The sequence below is a fragment of the Anser anser genome (genome assembly GCF_964211835.1).
Source record: "Anser anser genome assembly, chromosome: 9".
In the NCBI taxonomy this organism is placed as follows: domain Eukaryota; kingdom Metazoa; phylum Chordata; class Aves; order Anseriformes; family Anatidae; genus Anser; species Anser anser.
The window spans coordinates 26,920,006-26,939,769 of NC_139729.1; the positions used below are offsets into that span (position 1 = coordinate 26,920,006).

Sequence of the window (19,764 nt, forward strand, 5' to 3'; positions counted from 1 at the left end):
CCCTTTGTATCAGAGCATTAAAAAGCCCCAGGGGAAATTACTTGTAAGAGCGTTAGATGTACATATAACAATCTGGAATGACTCTGTGTGTACACGTATATAAACCAACACGTGGCAGGAACTATTTCTCCATAAAATGCCTGTTCAAAAGATAAATGCCATATTAGGCCAGAAGCATCACATAGACTCTCTTACACATTCAGGGCTAAAATTATCTGAAGCAAATTAAAGGGATTGAAAATAACATTTGTTTCCATGTTCACTTCATTTCAAACGTTATCTTATAGCCCACACCAGCACTAATGTTTCTCACAAAATCATCAAATATTTGATTTCTAATTAAACCCTTTTCTTTTCGGTGCTGGATTTGTCTTCCTGATCTTTAATTACATTTCCATCTATGCTATTCAACAGCAAAGATTTGCATTCTTACGTTCTACAGAAATCACTTTGTAAATGTTTATCAAAGACAGCTCCTTTGCCCTCTTGCTGCTCTCAGATTCACAACGCCAGCCTTATAGACACGAGACACTGCTCTCCATAGTAATGCTCCCCTTCCTTTTATGCCTATCTTTGTAAACACAAGGCATTACTTGTTATGATTGCACTCGCTTAAATAACTTGATATTCCCTTTCACCTCTGCTGTCTTCTCATCACTTCTACACGTGTAAAATGTGCCTCTGTAACCAGTTTCAGCACACGCCTGGGGAAAGTCACTGACTTCAGTTAGACGAGGAAATTCAGAATGATTTTTGGTTACAAATGTGGAACTCTAATTTTGTCAATGTATTTATTAATGCATTAGAGTGTACCCTCCTGTTCATTTTTGAGCAGGATACAAGGGCAGGATCGGCACGAATTGCTTAAGCAGATGGAAGGAACAGAACAGAAAAGACTCCACAAGAAAAACAATTAGGGGGAAAGCGTCAGTTGAGGGTCACCATTTCAATCAAGAGGGAGAACGTGTGGTGAGAGGACTATTTAGTACCTATGCTATAGTCAAATAAAGACAGAAAACATTCAGTTTCACACAGGGGGAGGATGTAGCGGGGGGTTACTGCATGGCTGCAGAAAGCAGTGAGGTAGGGAGTAACAGAAAGGGAGGAAAAATGGGAGGTGGAGGAGTGAGGTGTGGCTAAGAAAAAGCAGTTACTTTTTTGTAAATGTGGAGGAAAGCCCCAAAGACCAGATTTGATTAACCTGGCCTTTTTCTTGTTGCACCATCTTCAGTCAGTTATTAGAGCAGAGCTTCAAAGCATCCAAGGGACTCTAAGCTCAGGGGCCTGCACCGATCTACCTAGTAAGAACTACAAAGCTCCACGGTTTGTGTCGTCGTGTCAGGGTGTGAGTCCTATGTCAGAGCAGTAATTAAAGTTCAGGAAGACACTAAGGAGCAGGATAGCACAGCCACAGCTTTGCGGGACAACTAGGGGAGTCAGCGATAGAGGTGAGAGGACCCTTCAGTTTGCGTAGCGTCTGTTAAGGCTTTTGTGCAAGCAAGCACACGGTGGCATCTGGGTTTGCCACTTCCCCTTTTTATACCTCTGTTTTAACTACAGTGTGTTGCAAGTTCCTTTCAGACAGGATAAAGCAGGACACATGAAAGTCTCATGGCCGCAACACACAGAAATATTTTTAGCCTCCAAAATGAGCGAAATGAACATTCAAGCAACCCACGCTATAAATGGGAACAATGAGACGATCTGTCTACAGGCCAGAGGGTCCAAACCCCATCAGAAAGTTCAGGGTAGAAATACCACTATTGCAAGTCCTTTCTTTTAAATCTCAAAAGCAGTATTTTGATCGAAGGCAGCTTTCTTTTGAAAATGTCTTGTTTAAAATTATGTCAGGCAGGATGATGTATGATTTTCCGTCAGCGTGAGAAAAAAAGCATGAATTCATGAACTGAAAGGATCTCTTCAATCTTGTATGTTAAATTCCAGAAGGGTTTTGGTTTAAATATATATGCAATTTTAATGTAAAAAGATCCCAACATCCATCTTCCAGACACAGGCCCTGGGGGCTGGACTCTGGCCACATTAAGTCAAGAGGAGTTTTAAGGCTGCTGTGAGTGGAGGCTACATTTTACACCAGACCTTTTTCTTGCTTCTAAATAGCACTGCATTGCAGTATACAAAGCCAAGATCACTTTAGCTAAAGGTGACATGATTTATAAATATATGATGTTATAAATTGTTCAGGACACTTTTTTCCTAAGCCACAAGGGCGACAACTTCTAATAGAGCAAATTAAATTTGAAAACACATGGCATTGTGCAAGACTTTTTTTTTCTTCTAGAAAACGTCATATTTCTGGACTCTCAGGCTACTCTGCAGTCCCAGATCACCAGAGGTAACCAGTACTAAAACAAGGGAATATATTTAATCCAAGCGAGACTCAGGGTTTAAATATAGCATGATAAAATAGCTAAAATAATAGGCTGATAAAATAGCTAAAAGGGAAGGTAACTGCTATTAAAGAGTTAAATAATTTTCAGTGATCAGCATGTGGTAACAGTCTAGCTGGTTTTTTTTTTTTTTTTCTTTGTTCCATCTACAGAAGTTTGGAAGTTATGAAGAAAATGTTCTGAACTGCTGAATTTCTGGAGAGATACCCGCCCACACACTGCGAGTACTTGCGCATTGTAAATTTTACGTTTTAATGAAAAATAGTAACTTAAATTCTGCCCACAGTAAGTAGTTATGGATTTTACTAGTAAATCTGCACAAAAAGTTTACTATTCCAAGTCTGTAGTATAGAAAATGACATACGCACAAGATAAGTGGTAGAACCTAGCAAATCTGCACGTGCACCAGTATTAAAATAATATTAACAAACTTTTATACAGAAATCAAACACCTGTGTCTTTTTATTTTACAGATGATCCTTTCCTCCTCCAATAGTAAGCTTAATACATTATCTGCGAATTCTTACTAAGTGGAAATGTTTTTTTATTACAGCTCAAATTCCCAAGGCTACAAGATAAGAAATTCAGCCAGATAAGAGACCTAATTATGAATACAATCAGTTGCAAACATTTTATTACCTTTGATTCAATATTATGCTCCAAGTCCGACTCTTTCATTCCCATTATCTTACAGACTCAAAGAATGGCTGAGGTTGGAAGGCACCTCTGGAGGTCACCTGGTCCCACCCCATGCTCAAGCAGGGCTACGTGGAGCAGGTAGCCCAGGACCATGTCAGATGGCTTTTGAATATCTCAAAGAAGAGAAACTCCAGAATGTCTCTGGGCAGCCTGTACCAGTGCTCAGTCTCCCTCACAGTATAAAAGTATTACCTTACGTTCAGACACAATCTCCTGTGCTACAGTTTGTGCTCATTGCCTCTTGTCCTGAACATTAGAGGATGAATATTAGGTACTGGACACTGCAATGGACTTAAACATTACTTTCATTGCCAAGACAATAATATTATTTTTATTGTTGAGACATTTTGGGAGACCAAGTCAGAATCTCATGCTTAATGTGGATTTGTTTTATGTTGAATTTGCAGCTACTCCAGCTTGGAGGGAGGGAGAAAAACCTTGGAAATTACTATCTGTGACTTCAACCAGTGGAGAAAGCCTAGAAAAATAATCATATGGTCACATTTGGAAAAGCACGTGAAACGTGCTTATACCTCTAAGAAGAGGATTTAATAGTAGACAGCAGCCTACCCAAGCACCGTGCTCCAGTAAGAAATGACCATTCTACAGAGTCAATAATTTCCATCCTCAGGAACGTCAGAAGGAACCTGGTATGGGAAGGTGAGTGTGGGGACGGAAGAAGGGCCCGGGGCCGCTGTCCGTGGTGCTGAGCAAAAAATTAAGAAAAAAATCTTCATCCCACAGAAACTCTCTAAGAGTTTCATACCTGGATGCAGGTATGTCTCACACCAGCTTTCGTTTGTCTGTTGAGGACTATCAGGTTTTCTGTGGCTTTCATAGACTATGTCTTTGAGACCGAAGCGTTTGAAGAGACACAAGGATGATATCACAAAGACAGATCATAACCACAACCACATGCTCATGAGGACATATCTGGCATCATCATTTTTTCTTAGTAACTATAGATACAGTTTATTTTTGTGGGGAAAAAAGCAGAAATGTAGCCACACACCACACAGGAAGGTAAATTTTGCTTCCTTTCTACACAGTAATAAGAAATAAAGAACATTATTTTCAAATCTATTATTTTTGTTACTTCTATTTATCTTATTAAAAATAAAATGCAAAAGGGAAACAGAAGCAACTGAAGATTGTCCAGTTACTTCTTTTGTACTCCTGATACAATAATCTAACAAGTGATTGACAACAGGTCTTTTCCAACAGTAAGAAAACTGCCTGTACTGTGTACTACATACACATTGTTGGCAAATCCCTTCTTTGTGGCCTACAAAGCAGTAGCCTAACAGGAAAAGTGTTTCCCTTCTCACCACTCAAGCTATGTCCTTTCTCTGTCATTCTGCCCATTATATCTGTTCTCTACTGGGAGGCAGGCCCAAGGGAACACTGTGTACTATGGCACAAACACCCTGAGTTGGCCTCATCACTTTTTTCCCCCACTGTCAAGAATGATTTATCCATTTGTACGCAGAAAGCATGACCCATTACCTGATAATTTGATCTACCTGAAAGGTTCTTGTAGTAAGAGGTTAGTAAGCATTCTGGCAGGAGGCTAGGGAGCTAACAGTGCTTTCACTGAGCACATGAACATGTTTTAAGACAGTGACAGCCTTTGCGATAGTCCTGCTGTGGCTGGCCAATGTAGTTTACAACAAAGGAGCAAGCCAAATGGAAAGAAAAAAAAGAAAAAAAGGAGGGAGATCTGTTCTTGTATCAGGTAGGACTTTACTAATATATAACTGGTATAAATTATGGGTGAAATCAGTGGAGTCAAATCCACATAAGAGCAGGTTAGCAGACACTTAGGTAATTTGGCCTGACATTTAAAAAGAGAATCAATTTATTTGAAACACGAGATGAAATCACACTGTGAATGCTTACAGATCTTTATCCTCTTAAGTTTATCTCCAAAATACTAAAAAGTGAAATTCTAGACTTCATAAACTCTACAATGGATATAAAAATGTTGTAGTGGCAGTTATAAGCAATGACACAGAAGGCATTCATTTGCCCTTCAGTGGTTTATGGTACCTTGTATGACCAAAGAGTAGAAAATTTTCTATGCCTTTGATATTTAAGTTCACTTTTTCCTGTCTACTCTCAGCCACGTGTAAGTATTGATACCTTTGGGTTAAAATCATTTTACCTTGTTGTGGGTTTGATCACTAAGTACACCATTTTATTCTTTTTTTTTCTACATACCTGATAGGGGATTGTTAGTGCCTTTCATTGTGCCATTTTATTATGCCTTGCATTACGTCCCTGAATGACGGCAGATGAATGCATGTTAAGTTTAAACAGACATATGTGTAGATTGGGTATGAGTCTCAAAGAAAAAATATTTTAGTGACAAATTATCAGATCAAATCTAGTGTACTTAAGCTAAAAATATGACGTATATATATATGCTCCCAAAGTAATTTTTCAGAATAGTAATCATTCATTTTGCTCTCTCAGTCACTGCATCCCAGAAAAGTAGTACTAATCTTTCTGTCTCTTAAACTATTTCATCTGTAAATACGTTTATTGCAATTGTGGAGTCAGCTAGCTGAACCAAAACAAGTTCAAGCACGTCAATTCAATGATATCATAATTAATGATTTATCAAGCTTCTGAGTCCTAGAAACACCAAATCAGGTTGTCTTCCTGGGCTGAACTGTGGTAACCACAGCCAGCAGGGCTAAGCTACAGCTTTTCAAAGCCACATACATTAGAGATCGGTGAATCAGTCCATATATAATGGATTGATTACATGGCTGGCAATTCACAGTGGCAAGAGACAAAGCCCACTTGCCAGCTATCTCCATCGTATGAAAACCGCTAACATGGAAGTTGTGGAATATCACAGAGTTTTAATGATTACAAATGAATTAGTGTCAGCATATTAGCAATGCCCAGCGTGCCCGCACTACATCTGCCAAGGCTCAGGCCAGCGTTGCAAATTCTACCTTGCCACAACTGCTGGTCCCACGTTCCGGTACAAACAGATGTTTGGTGTGCACAGTTTCAATACACATCCTGCTGCAGTAATTTGCATTTGTTAGCTTGTAGGATAACAATTTTTTATTTTATGGACATGAGATCCTTTCTGTCTTTCATTATTCAAGTAGCTGACCACCTTTTTTGCCATTGAAGATACAGCTGAGGACCCAGCAAAGCAAAGCACTGGGAGGCTTGTACTGAGAAAGGAAATTGAAAACCAGGATTAGATTTCAGCTGAATTAAGTGGCTCTGTTGTGACAGTGGTTTCTCAAAATACTTCATAAATTTCCCTCTCCCATCTGTATAACTGCTTATTGCTAACATATTTTGGGATGTTAGTTTTGGCATAGTTGCTTTCTGCCTTTTTGGAAAAGAGAAGGAAAACCTCCCCAGAGGGTCTAGGTTTCATTTTGACTTTCTCCCTCCTCCCAATATTTGTTTGGGAGACTCCATACTGCTCAGCACAGTGTACTTTTACACAAAAAGCTAACCATAAGTATATTTCTTAGTGCACCAGCAACACTGCTTATGCGAAAGAAATGGAGTTGTAATGAGTTTGCCCCATTTCTCAAACTCCTTGTTCTGGAATGTAGGCCAAGTTGAGGACTTGGCAAATGGATTGGTAATTTCCTTACTCTGCTCACCTGCTTCCAGCTTGGATTTTCTAAACATGAAACTTCAAGAGTGCACAATTACAGACTGCTCCAGCAGTGGTTTTTCTGCTCAGAAGTTTCTTTCTCCATCCTCAATTTACCTCATGCTACAGCAAAAAACTTAGCTCACACTCCAAATGGTGCATTTAATTCAGCCCAAGCCTTTTTATTTGTCTAAGACAATCAATTACTCTCCCATCCACATTTCAGCAGCTCAAGGTTAGTTGTCCCTGCTTTGTTCTGGCCTTATGCCCGCCCTGCCCGAAACCTGTCAAGGACACACTAAATGGACTGGGTTTTCTTGGCCTTCAGCAATGGTCCCTGATTTTTCAAAGGTTATTGGCACTCGGTGCTAGAAAAGGGTAAAACAATATTGCCGTCTTCCTTTGCATTAAACGAGCGCGATGCAGAAGGGAGGCGATTAGCCGCCTTAGTGCCAACTAAGCGGCAACGCCGGCGTTCCGGCTGCATTTTCCACACCAATATGCAACTCCCAGATGCACTCATTTTCCCGAAAGACCTGAAAGCATCGAAAACGGTTTTCCAAAGGCGGCTGCTGATGGAGAAGCCCTGAGAGCTTCCAGGAGTCTCTTGCGCTGGGTTTGAGGGACCTCTTGTGGTGGCCGAGCCGCTCCAGAGGCGGATAAAAACGAGACCCACATCTATTTCTCTCATTACGGCAGCTCGGCTCGTTTAATACAAGAGACATCAGCGCATAGCCCAATATTGAGACACAGTTTATCATCCCCGCCTCCAGCTATGAACACGAAGCATCTAAAAATAAAACGATGCTCGGTAATATTTCAGTAAATGTTTTCAAATCCAGTGCAGCCCACCTAACCGAGGCGTCACAAAAACAATGGCAGCTGGAAACAGTCCACCTAGCTTCAGTTTTGAACTGGCTGACTCTGAAAGTGAAGGCAGAGTTAAACTAACAATGACCGCCTCCTTGTGCAGAGGCTTCAGCTGCTCTGAGAACCCCGCTAGCAATGATTTCTAGACTTCTAGTGAATTTGGAAGCCACCAAGCACTGCCCCGTGACTGCCAACAAAGCTTCACGTGGCTGACCATCACGCACTTGTAGCAAGGACCCAAAGCACCCGCTCATATCCATCCTGCGTGGCCCAGTCAAATGGTGCCATCGATCTTCTTTTATTTATTTGTCTAGCACACACCATGGCAAATTTTATCTCCTGTGTTTTTTGGAAGCGATTGAATTATTTTCTGCACTCTGGTCCACAGCTTCCTCAAAACTGATGTGTTCTGTCTCAAAGCTGAAAGCAACGTTTATAGAGTCTATATCTCTCTGCTGATTTATTGACTTAAAAATCCCCCTCCTGGGACAGTCACAAAGCCACGTAATATTTTCAAAAATTGGCTTTATATTTGGATTTCCAGTTTAGAGTCACTGTAATAGGAGAACTACAGCCTGCAGCCAGTTGCCACCCGGTATGCAAGGTGTTGTATTTCTTCCAAAAACAAGTTTAATTTTTAACCCCCAGATCAACTTCTCTACATCTCTTTTAGTGAAACAATACCAGAAACCATGTTGATTTGCTGGAAAAACACCACAGTTTGCTACATATTGCTGAGATCTGTCTTCCAGTTACACAAGCCCAAGGCATGGTCACACATTTTGCCCTACATGAACGAGGCACATTACTTGCATGTTCATTTGAGACACTACTATTGCCGTATAAGTCCCTCCTTAATGCTTAGCCAACAATTCAGCTTTCATTTATCCGAAGTCCAGGAACCCAGGAAAAAGGAGGGAATAGGAAGACGCGCCCAGACGCGGCACTCACCGGTGTGCTGCTGTCGGAAAAGGTGTTCATGCTGATGGACCTGCTCATCTTGTCCGAGGACAGCGAGGGCGGCGAGGGGCTGCGCTTGTCCAGCTGCTCGTGGTGTAGGTCCTGGCGCTGCAGGTATTCACGCCATGCTCGCTGGATGCTGGGGCGAACACCAAAGCACAGCGTTAGGGAGAACGCAGCAGTGAGAAGGATTTAAAATACACATTCTCAATGAAAGAGGTGGTTTTTGGCGGTTTTACTTTTGCGCACTTTGTTTTCCTGTTTGGGAAATTAGGACACACGGCTACCTTTTCTTAGCCACTACTTAGAGATACTTGTTAAGTGGAAGCAATTCTTTATTTCGAAGCCTTAAACTCACAGAAGTGACTTAAATCTGAGCCTATGCTTAGCTCAGCAATTCTCTTACACTTTGCAAAGAAAAAGGCAACAATCTGCTTAGAAGAGTGAACAGCCTTCAAAATCTTTTATTCACGCCAGCTTTCAGTACCGCAACATAGACCGGGCTGGAACTGCAGCATCCTTCACAGCCGGCTCCCTCCTGCTGTAGCCGGGGACCCCAAACCTGCCGCCAGCGGGGAGCCAGGGCCGGGCTCGGCAGGTGGCAGTGCGGGATCATGGAATCACAGAGGCAGAGTCATTAGGGTTGGAAAAGACCTCCAGGATCATCTGGTCCAACCGTCCCCCTAACGCCAATGTCACCCACTAAACCACGTCCCTAAGCACCACGTCCAACCTTTCCTTGAACACCCCCGGGGACGGTGACTCCACCGCCTCCCTGGGCAACCCGACCCAGTGCCTGACCGCTCTTCCTAAGAAATTCCTCCTGATTTCCAACACCCTCCTGGTGCAGGTGCTGCCCAGCAAATCCGTGCCTGTAACAGCAGTGGCAGGAACGCAGAGCTAAATTCTGACCCCAGACTCAGCTGTGCTGCTGCAGCATAACAGGGCTGAAAAAGCTCCTCGCAGGATGCTTAAGCGGTTGAGATTTTATTCAAAATAAATATGAAAATATTTAATATAAATGTGGGCACCAGCCCCACGTGCTCCCAATGGCCTCGGCACGCTCAGCACCCAGCCAAACTGTATTGCAGTAAATACACTTTGCTTTTTATAAAAATCACACCTTCACACCTCAAGCATTTATACTTTGCATTGTCTCAGCTCCGTGCTCCACTGCAAAATATAATCAAGTAGTATTTACGTATTTACACACACTTTCCATTTTAAATGAGTAATATTTTTTTTTTTTACCCCTCTCAAAAGCTCTCTGAAAATTTGTTCTTTCATCAGCCTTAAATTTGCATGACTAAAAGACACTGGCTGGATTTTAATTCGAAACTTCTTGTCCTTTAAATATTTTAACACGGCATTAATATTTTAACCACCTTTACAGCGAGTTAGCTGCAGTTTTCAACTGGAAGCAAACTTCAGCATGCGCTGCAGCAAGGCATACGGCTCTGTGCAGCACTACACCCGGGCCTGTCATCTCAGAATTTTGCTACTGAATTGTTTAGGGCTTCAGCATAAAGGCATTCATATTTTTGAGGCAAGTGAAGCCTGGTTTCCAGCTTTCTGCTGGGAAGACCAGCAGCAGAAGCAGAGAGCTCTGATGGATACCTGCGTACGTGCTAATTTATATCCCTGGTATTCCGCGTGTCCTGACACAGCACAGACAAGCCTTTTAGAATAACTGACCCCGTGGTAAACTATCAAACACATGGGAAATGTTTTACAAAGGATAAAATGATGGCGTTTGGGAAGCTGGAGGAGTTTCTTAGCGTCAGGTGTGCGCCGTGACTGAGTGCTAGCTGCTGCTTCGCCTTCCAGCCAAGAGCTTAACTACCTTCCTGAATTGAGGCTTTTTTATACTTAGAGTTACACAGAAATCTGGGATGGACACAATCTGGGTTCCGAGGTTCAGGAATCTGACAAACCCGGCTGCATTTAAATGCAGAAACCCCATTCTTGGGTACTTACATTTTCACTTTTGATTCCAAGGGCTGTAAGTTGACGTGATACTTTTCAATATTATTTTCTTCATCCATGGCAAGCTGATGGCTATGAAAAAGAAACGAAAATGGGTTTAATGCATCTCAGCATGACACTTTTGCAATCACTGTGAATTAATTCAGAAAATTTGACAGGCCCATACAAGAGCTGCTTATTTTAAAGTGTTGCTGTCTTTGGGGAAAGGCATCTGGGTCCCCGTGTCCAGCCCCGCTTGGCTGTTAACAAAAAGTAGGAATTTGGACCCACTTTTCAGATTGAAGCCTCCCTGAATCCTTGCAGATTTCTGCACTAAACCCTCCAGATGCCAGCTCCAGAGACAGGCACACCCAGCAAAGAAGCTGCTGCAAATAAAAACACTGGCAAATATAGTAGATATTCTTGCTAAATTAACTTGTATCCCTGGGGCTACATTCGAAAAGCTGGAGAGTAAAATGGAAGGTAACAATGGTAATGCTGGTAGCAAATGAATTACATCAGCAAAAGCCATACAAGAATATGAAGAAAAAATTCTTTGTAATAAATGATGACCAAGGAATCGGCGCTGCAAACTGATTGCTTTGAGAAAGCAATTTTAAAATGCTAGAAGATAAAAATCAAACACCTTGGGACGCTGCTTAGGATGGGACTGGAAACATGAATGAAAGGCCTTTGCATGGAAATTTGTAAGATTAGACCCCAACCTGTGGAGTTTTTTTTGGGACTTTACTGGACACTTAATTACATCACTCAGTCAGCAGCAGTTTTCAGAAATTATCCTCCTGTAACTAAAAATAAGAATCGTTTATGGAATAGATGCGAAATCTTGAATATTCAGTATATTAGCTAGTGAGAAATAATTACAACAAAAAGGCCTCAGAGAGGACGTGTTGCCTTATAGAAGCCATTTCACTGTAACACAAGCGCGATATCGCGGAAATCACAGAGTTACCTTTGAAGCAAGTATTTGCCATCGTTGACCTGTTCCAGGGTGTTCTGGAGCCTTTTGAGTTCTTCCTACAAGAAGAGAAAAAAAAGGTTTCAGTGTGCTTGCGGGGTGCCCTTGGCTGACACCAGAGGTTTTCCCTCAAGCTCCCACCGCTGCGTTCCCTCGGGTAACGTCTGCAGGGTGCGATTCCCAAGCCGCACATCCAAACCAGCTACGCAGAAACCAAGGCATTTATCAGCATATCCAGCACGTAACTGTGAAAGAAAATATCAGACCTACAAAGACAATAGGCAGGGCGAAAGAGGAAAGTGTTCTTCCATGTGTTAAGTGTGTGGCTGCTTTGATCTGGGAGGAGATGGTCTTGGTACGAGGCAAGCGAGCACCAGCCGTACTGACAGGCGCTTCTCTTTGTTCTGCAATCAAACTGTATTCAATTGCATAATTAAGAGTGTCACCGGCTGAGATTTACAGCCTGATACCTTTACCAGGCTATTTGCATCAGATCCTGTTCCAACAGGAGAGATGCCACCGACTGAACTGCGGAGCTGGGGTTCCCTGCGTCCATGCTATGGGGCCGGGACAAAGCCCCCCGTGAATTTCAGCACAGAGATAGGGCTTAAAAACTAAGTTGTGCCTGGCTTTGCTGTTCAGAAGGGGTAGGAGTTGAGGGATGGGGGAGATCTGTAACTGACCTAAAACTGAAAAATGCTGCAAATAATTACTGATGAAATGTAATAAAAATAAATAAGATTTTTTTTAAAGAAAGCAGGCACAAACACAGAATTCTAAAAGCAGGCTGTATTCCATATTACATTGTTTTCCTGTTACCGAAACACACCTGTGGGCCACCAAGGTGGCTCACAGCAGGACGGGGAATGCCAGGCCACGTGGCAGAGCCGTTTCCTGCAGCGTTGGCTTGGCTCGCTCCCAAAGCCACCGGTGGAGGTGGCTGCCTGCCCCATTCCCACCCAATTTACTCCTAAAGGTGCATCTCTCTGCCCTGATCGTAACACATAAAAGAAATATCTTGCTCAAGAATTTCCAAGGGGCAGCACTGTCGCTTTTTAGCTGTGCTAAAATGATGCCAGGAGACCGACAGCTTGCAGGCAGAAGTGGGATTCTTAGGAAGGCTGAGACCACAAAAGGAAAAAATGAGGGTATTTTCACCTCGTATAGCTCATCGGACCCAGGGATGAATCCAGCATTTTTGCTTCCAATGAGACCATTGCTGTCTCCAGGGGCCCAGCAGATCAGCCAGCACTACTGCTTGCTTTCTCAAATACAGCTGATTTTGTGAAACAGAGAAATTTTACCTGGTGCTTTTTAATCTTGTACAAGGTTCTGCGCCATTCGACATGAAACGAGATCACAGTTGGTAGCTGATTTACTCCTAATGCAACTTTCATTCCCTCACAGCCTTGGACGGGCTATTACTGCAAAATATGTTTTATGCATAACCTAGATTTGTCAAGCTGACAAGTTGGATTTCTCCTCCGTCTTTGCCCCAGTCTTTGGCCCTCTGGGCCTCTAATTGCAGTGCCGTCCTGTTGACACGCCGAAGCTGATAAAGCACCACGCGTGGTTCAGGGGGGCCTGGCTGCTTCCCGATAATCCACCATTGGAAATGATGCAGACGTGAAATTTCTTTTTATTTTTGCCTTCCTTTTTTAATATATTTTTATTTTTTGCCTGCTCTGAGGAACTTCATCTCCTGACATATTAAGAATAAGCAACTTTCAAAATTATTTTCTTTGAAGCAGAGTTCAGTTCAGAAGATAGCCTTTTACTCTCCCTTATTATTCCACTGGTCATTTTTTCAGTGTATCCCAGAGCCATGGAAGGTAATTTAGAATGTGAAAACAATTTGCAATTGACTTTATATATAGCCCTGGGTGACGAAACCTGCACGACTTACATAAATCATTTCTTGTGTTTGACATCATTTTCTATTAACCTAAGGGTGAAGACTGAACAAAAAAAGTAAAAACTAAAATTGGTTGTGACATTTTTGACTATTCAGTCTTTCAATTAAACATCACCAGACAGTCTGTATAAAAGCCGTAGCATAAGGCAGCGACAAAAGAGGCACGGCAGCGTTTGCATAATTGGGAAGAGAAGGAGACACAAAATCCATACTAATTTCAGTTTTGCGTCATTAAACACGAAGTATTGATTATTGCTCCTCGCAGCCAGGTTTACGAAGCCAGTCCGCACAAAGCGTGGCCAACGCCGTGCCCTGGGGCCCGCCGTGGCACCCGGTGCCTGCGGCTGCTGCTGGGGGCTCGCAGCCCCGGGTCGGCGCCGCACACGTTTCGCCAGGAGCGACCCAGCTGCAAGCTCGGACTTCGGAAAATTGAACTGGAAGAGATCCATACTTCTGTTGGAACACACCATGAATTACCGTGCCTCTATAAACCTTGTTATAATGTAAACATACTGTAAAATTTACTGCGGCTTTCGTTTTCCTACTCCAGTTGGATGCGGACATCAGCGGCGCTCGGGGAGCTGCAGACAGACGTGGGCACCTCAGGAAGAGAAAGCAGTGAAAGCCCGAAGTGCAAGACTGGTTTAGAAAGCAAACTAAAATGGCTCTTCTAGCCTTTAATGTGTATTTCTGTTTATGCATTGATTATTTTTCAGCCGGTAGATGTGCACTTTTAGGAACCCAGGCTCTCGCAATGACATTGTGAGGGGGAAGCCCATAACCCTACCGGGCAGAGGAGCCCACGGCGCTCCATCTGCAGCCTCGCACCAGGGAGGACCCAGCACAGAGGAGCCGTCCTGAGCCACACTGAGCTGCCCCAGCACTGTCCTCATGCTACAAAAACCTGCCTGGGCTTTGCTGCCAGAGCTTACAGGTAGAGCAAAACAGCTCTGCCACAGACTTTGCTCCTTGTCGAGCCTCACACGGTGAAGCCGTCTCATGTTTTTGACCAGCCGTGGAGACGGCGGATGAGGGGTGCTTGGGGCTGGACCAGATGCTGAGGAGCACAAAAGTGGGTTTGGGAGGTGCTGAAGCCGTAAAGCCCAGGAGCCCACGGACAACACGCGCTGCATTGCATCGACACCTCCCAGGTGGGGAGGCCCCCCCAGTGCTGAGTTTGCAAATCCTGCCGCCGCCGTGCTCGGGGCTCCCCTTTCCTGCTCGGCCGAGGCAAAGAGCGGTGACTTGTGCGCAGGGCCACTGAGGAAGGAACGCGTTTCCTGGATGTTTCTAGGCCACGGGTTCCTTTGGGAAATAAATATTCAAACAATCGAAAGGCACCAGTCCCTAAATTCCTTTTGGAGAAGCATGCTTCAAAAAAAGCTGTTATTGGTGTAAAGTCAAAGGAAAGAAATGTGCAGACATTAAATCACGCCTGGATACATATTTACCTCGAACAGCAGGCAACGAGGCTTTGTTGTTGCTGTGCCCCCAAAATATCCGTTCAGATCAGCGGAGCTATTTATACTCGTGGGTTTATACTAGCGCAGAGAAATCAGGGCAGAGGCCACATATTAAAAATTAATTTTCAAAATCCTTTTTGGACACGCGTGCTATTGTTTGAGCATCTCTGCCTAAGAGGTCTGTCCATCGCTGCCGAGCCAAGGTACCACGGTGCTTCCCGAGAGGTCAGAGAGATGGAGATTGGAGCAGAAAGCTCCCATTTTAGTAGAACCACAGCCCGAAAATAGCAGCAGAAAAGGTTTGTTTTTCCATTTTATAATTAAGAGCAAGTACAGCAATTATTCAAACATGTCAGCTTCGGGTAGCTCTCTATTTCGCTGATGTGCTTCCAAATTTTAATTGAAATTTTGTCCAGTGGTTATTTTAGACTGAGGTTATTCAGACACATTTTCCTCCTCCCCTTACCCACCAGGCTCAGCCCAACCACGACCACGAAGGAGAACGTGTCACCAGCCTACCTCGCTACGCAGAGACCTTAATTCACAAATACCAGCGGGGAGCACCAGTGCTCTCAGCTGCTCCTGCCAGCGAGCTCGGCACCCCATCCCAACACTCCACGGCATTTTAAAGCACGTCTGCGACTTCCCCACAGCACTCACCCACTGGTGGTCCCTCTCCCAGCACGACACGGCTGGTAGGAGAGAGCTGAACGCTGGTGGCCGCCAGCACCAGAAGCTGGGCAGCATCCTTCCCCCGAGCAAGGCCACCTGGTGCCTCTTCCCCTCACCTATCAGGAAGCCAATTTATAGCCTTAAATACCGTCGCCTCCTGCCATTTACCTCTCCCGTGGTCATCAGAGGCGGGTACAGAACAAAGAAATCCCCTCTGCTGCTGCCCCTCGCCCCAGCCCGGGGAGCTGGGAGCCGAGGCCGCTGCTCCACCTGCTCCCGCATCCCAGGAGCATCCCGGGCTCTCTGCTCCTTTCTCTCCATGAAACGCAGACGTGCTGCTCATCTGTGCTGCTCCCCATGCTCAGGCTGGGAGGGGAGAAGCTGGGTTAGACTTGAGCTAATAGCCAAAAAAAAATGCCACATGTTATTTGGTTCCTTAGTGCAGAATCTCCATACGACGTCACCAAAGCTGTGCTCGGCACCAGCTCCGATCCCTTTGCCATTCGCATCCCAGCACAGAAGCAGCAGCCTCAGCTGCTTCTCTAACACCCCAGAAAAAATCTAGAAATATGCTTTGCTCACTTTTCCCATGGAAGACAATGGCCCCTGTTTTAAATGATGCAGCGTCCACGTTTCAGTCTGACAGGGTCTGTAAAACAGCGACTTCATTAAGCTTCTAAGCGTGATACGACAAGTCTAAAGAGGATAGGAAGATCAGGATCCTTTGTGGTGAAGGCTTTTACTCAACTTTCCTCTGGGCTGGCGTGGAGGGGCTGCTCCCATGGGAAACGTGCTGGATTTCATGAGCAGCCCCCTAAAGCTGCTGCCACCTCTCTGTACACATCGGGGTGCTTGTCCCCGGAGCAGCATCTCTGGTGGCACCCGTGTGCCAGAGTGGGGCTACAGCAGAGGCACGAGGAGCCCCTGTTCGGGCAGACACCAGAGATCTGCGTTAATGCCCACGTTTCAGGGATGCGGGGAGCCTTCTGCATCCCATCTAGGGGCTGGAGCATAAAAGCTAATGCGATGCCCTGAGTACGCTGAGCATCTGGTAAAGCCAGTAATTAAATGTCAGATGGTGGCAACAGCTCCATATCTCAGAACAAAAGACACATCAGATGATAGTGGCTTTTGTATATCGGGGGTGGGAGGGGGAAACCCTACCAGGCAACCTAATAGGGACCTTGAACATTTTAGCTATGAATATGCAAGAAAAGTACATTAACTGCACGAGATTAACATAGCTACAGGGGCCCTGCGATCCACAGCTGTCAGAGCAATTTACCAGACCACATTAAAAAAATCATGCCATTAACAGAGTTACCTAAACCTACTTAAACAAGTTGCGCATTCAGATTTAGAAACAAACTATGAATTAGCCTTGCTGAAGTGGGCTAGCTGGTACAGAGAGCCGCAGCGTGGGCGACCAGGTCGGATCCTGCACCCTCGCCTGTCCCTGACTTCGGTGGCACCTCGGGGCCCCCACTCTTTCTGGGTGCATCTTGCCCATTTGGGTCAGGACACCTTCACGGAAGGAGCAGCTCTTATTGTTTGCTTGTACATCGGTGCTCTGAACTTGATTAGCTAAAATGGACCGTGGTTATTAACCACTAATTAATAGCAAGCAATTCAGGCTCTCCTATCACTCTCCCATCAAACACCGCCTGCATTTCCCATCCACGTCCCATCCTCAGCGCAGGGGACCAAAGTCCCTCCGCTACAGATGTTGCTGCATTTTGTGTGTTTAGAAATCTGCTGCACCATCGGTTTTGGTCATTTCCATCATATATATGATGTCCCCACACATCCAGCAGCACCATCGGTTTTGGTCATTTCCATCATATATATGATGTCCCCACACATCCAGCATTGCCTACAACGCCAGTACTGAGAAACCTTCTGCCTCAGGGACTCCTTGTCCCTGCAGGCACCATGCTGATCTGAACTGCTCCCAGACTGGCTTCTGAGGTTACCCACAGGGCTTCAGGGTGGAGCTAGGGGTGCAAGTCTGGGATCATTTCAATTAGGAATTCCTGTAAGACTGTCCCACAGAGAAAAAAAAACAATCACAACCAAAATTCCCCAGCATTTCTGATTATTCCCGGACTGCTTTTTGCAGGATTCAAATTACTAACCCAGGCAGCAGTGCTGGGGCTGTCTGGGGCTTCAGAGGCTGGAAACCAATGCTGGGTTGTGGGTATGTCCCTCGGTCCTTTCTCTGAAAACCCAATGAGTTGGGTTTATCTTCGGCAGAACAGTAACCTTGCTGCTCTAGTAAACTCCACACTGCATCATTTGTCAGTTTTACTCGTTGCTGTTTAGAGTTCCCATGGGATGCGATTGCCTCATATTCCACAGGACATTTCCATCACACAATACATGAATTGGTGATATTTTAATTTTCTTTATGTAAACCCCCTTCCTCCTTTTTATACCCCATGGACACACTACCTAATTGTTTCTCTTCCCTATCTTGTAAATCACGATGCTCTCTCCTCACCGTCATCTAATCAAGATAGGGCTTGAAAGGAAACTGCATCAACTAAATGTAGACCGAGCACAGAGAACAAACTGCTGAAAGTCCTGGCCTTCAGACATTTGAACTACGCTGGTGCCTAATCCTTTTGCTACGATCCTGGCTATGCAAGGATGCCCAGGTCAGCTGATAAATTAATTCCTCCGATGGTGAAAGGCCAGAACGGAAACGCGGCGAAGCTGGTGATATCTCCCAGGGGACAGGAGCACTCACAGGATGACCCGTGGAACTCTTCTCCACTTTCTGTGATATCAATAAATTGTTGTATTTTTTTTTATTTTTTTTTTCTTCCTTCAGATCTGCCCTCAGGAAGAGTAATCTATTGAATCATGGCTACGGAGCATTATTTCGTAGTTGCAGCAGCTCTGGAAACCTTGCACAGGGATGACCACCATTAAGAAGCCAGGTTAGATTCTTTTTAAAAAGCCTCTTCTTTCTGATGCAGTCACTGTGGTCAAGGCTTTCAACGGCACCACTTCTGCCTCAAAATACACAAGCTTTTAACTTTTGCAGGCAGAACCACCTAACGAGAAGGAAGCCTCTTGACATCCTGGCTTTTCTGCAGCTGCAGCGCTTCTGAAACTGCAGCCAGGCTGAACAGCGAGGGAAACGTCGGGAACAACGCGAGTGCTACAGGAGACCCTGCAAGGAAGGCATCTGAGAGGCCACGTGTCAAGCCAAAAATATAGGTACGTATATATATATTTTGTACATGTGCACACAAATATACACACTGGGATTCAAGCGCATGGCAAGAAAGCTGATTTCTCGCTGAAGGCCAGAAAGCTTTGGACTTAGACACGGCAGCTGCCCTGCCAGCGGCAGCATGCACCGCATCGTTCATTCATGCAAGGAGGAGATGCTATAACCCCTTCTAGGATTTTAATCCCATTTTAGGAGACCTAACGTGGCAGTGCAAAGCCTCATCAGTTGCAGCTATGCTTAAGCAAATAACCTGCGTATACGTTGCCCACTATTCTTTACTACCGTGACAGCCTCCACGGAGCTGGAGCTGGTCAAGACAGCAACTGGTGTGCTGCAGGGAAGTGATTTTTCAAAGCGAGTTCCTTTACAAACGAAGAACACAAATCTGCAGCCAACCCCCTGGAAGAAACCCCCGCCATCCAGCACCCCGTAACCCACGAAGGTTTTCATCGCAAGTTACGGCTGGTCCAGCTTAATTTTGAGAGACACGTGATGAGATTGCAACCAGGCCGGCGTGGATTTGAGCATGCCAGGAAGGGGAAGGCAGGGGGAAAATCTGACATGACAGATCCATCTCCCGAACTCCCAGCGGAGGTTTCGTTTCCCCCAGAAAAAGTAAGCAGCTCTTTTTATAGCTCGTGAGCCTATTACTTCTAATGACAACAACAGATGACTGTTTTAAAACTGAAAAGAAAGATATTAATCCAATTTTCAGCTTTTCAGCATGTGGTTCTGTCTACTAATTTGCACAAAAGAGAAGACGGATGTACTAGTTTAGGAATCAGGAGGTTGCTGTGCAAAAAACCACACGTCTATTACAGAAATGCCTTCTTACACTTCTCACATCTCGGAAAGTCTCATTTAGGCCAAGAACGATGTATTTGGTCCATAACCGAAGGCGATGCTTTTAGGAAAGGGTGCACCAGTATCTGTGACACCGCGCTGTGGCAGCACC

At 44.6% G+C, this 19,764-nt stretch overlaps 1 protein-coding gene across 3 annotated transcripts in view; it reads right to left on the reverse strand.

Moving 5' to 3' along the window:
• The window catches only part of LOC310904274 (schwannomin-interacting protein 1), a gene marked incomplete at its 3' end in the record, with an annotated part of 139,996 nt that overhangs the window by 85,770 nt on the left and 34,462 nt on the right, over nucleotides 1-19,764 (reverse strand). For all 3 annotated transcript variants that reach the window (XM_083848751.1, XM_083848752.1, XM_083848750.1), the window contains 3 exons: nucleotides 11,513-11,577; nucleotides 10,552-10,632; nucleotides 8,566-8,713 (listed from right to left, as the gene is read on the reverse strand). In XM_083848751.1, coding sequence (XP_083704877.1) covers nucleotides 8,566-8,713; nucleotides 10,552-10,619 — 216 coding nt within the window. In that variant the 5' untranslated portion in view covers nucleotides 10,620-10,632; nucleotides 11,513-11,577. The remainder of the gene's footprint in view (nucleotides 1-8,565; nucleotides 8,714-10,551; nucleotides 10,633-11,512; nucleotides 11,578-19,764) is intronic.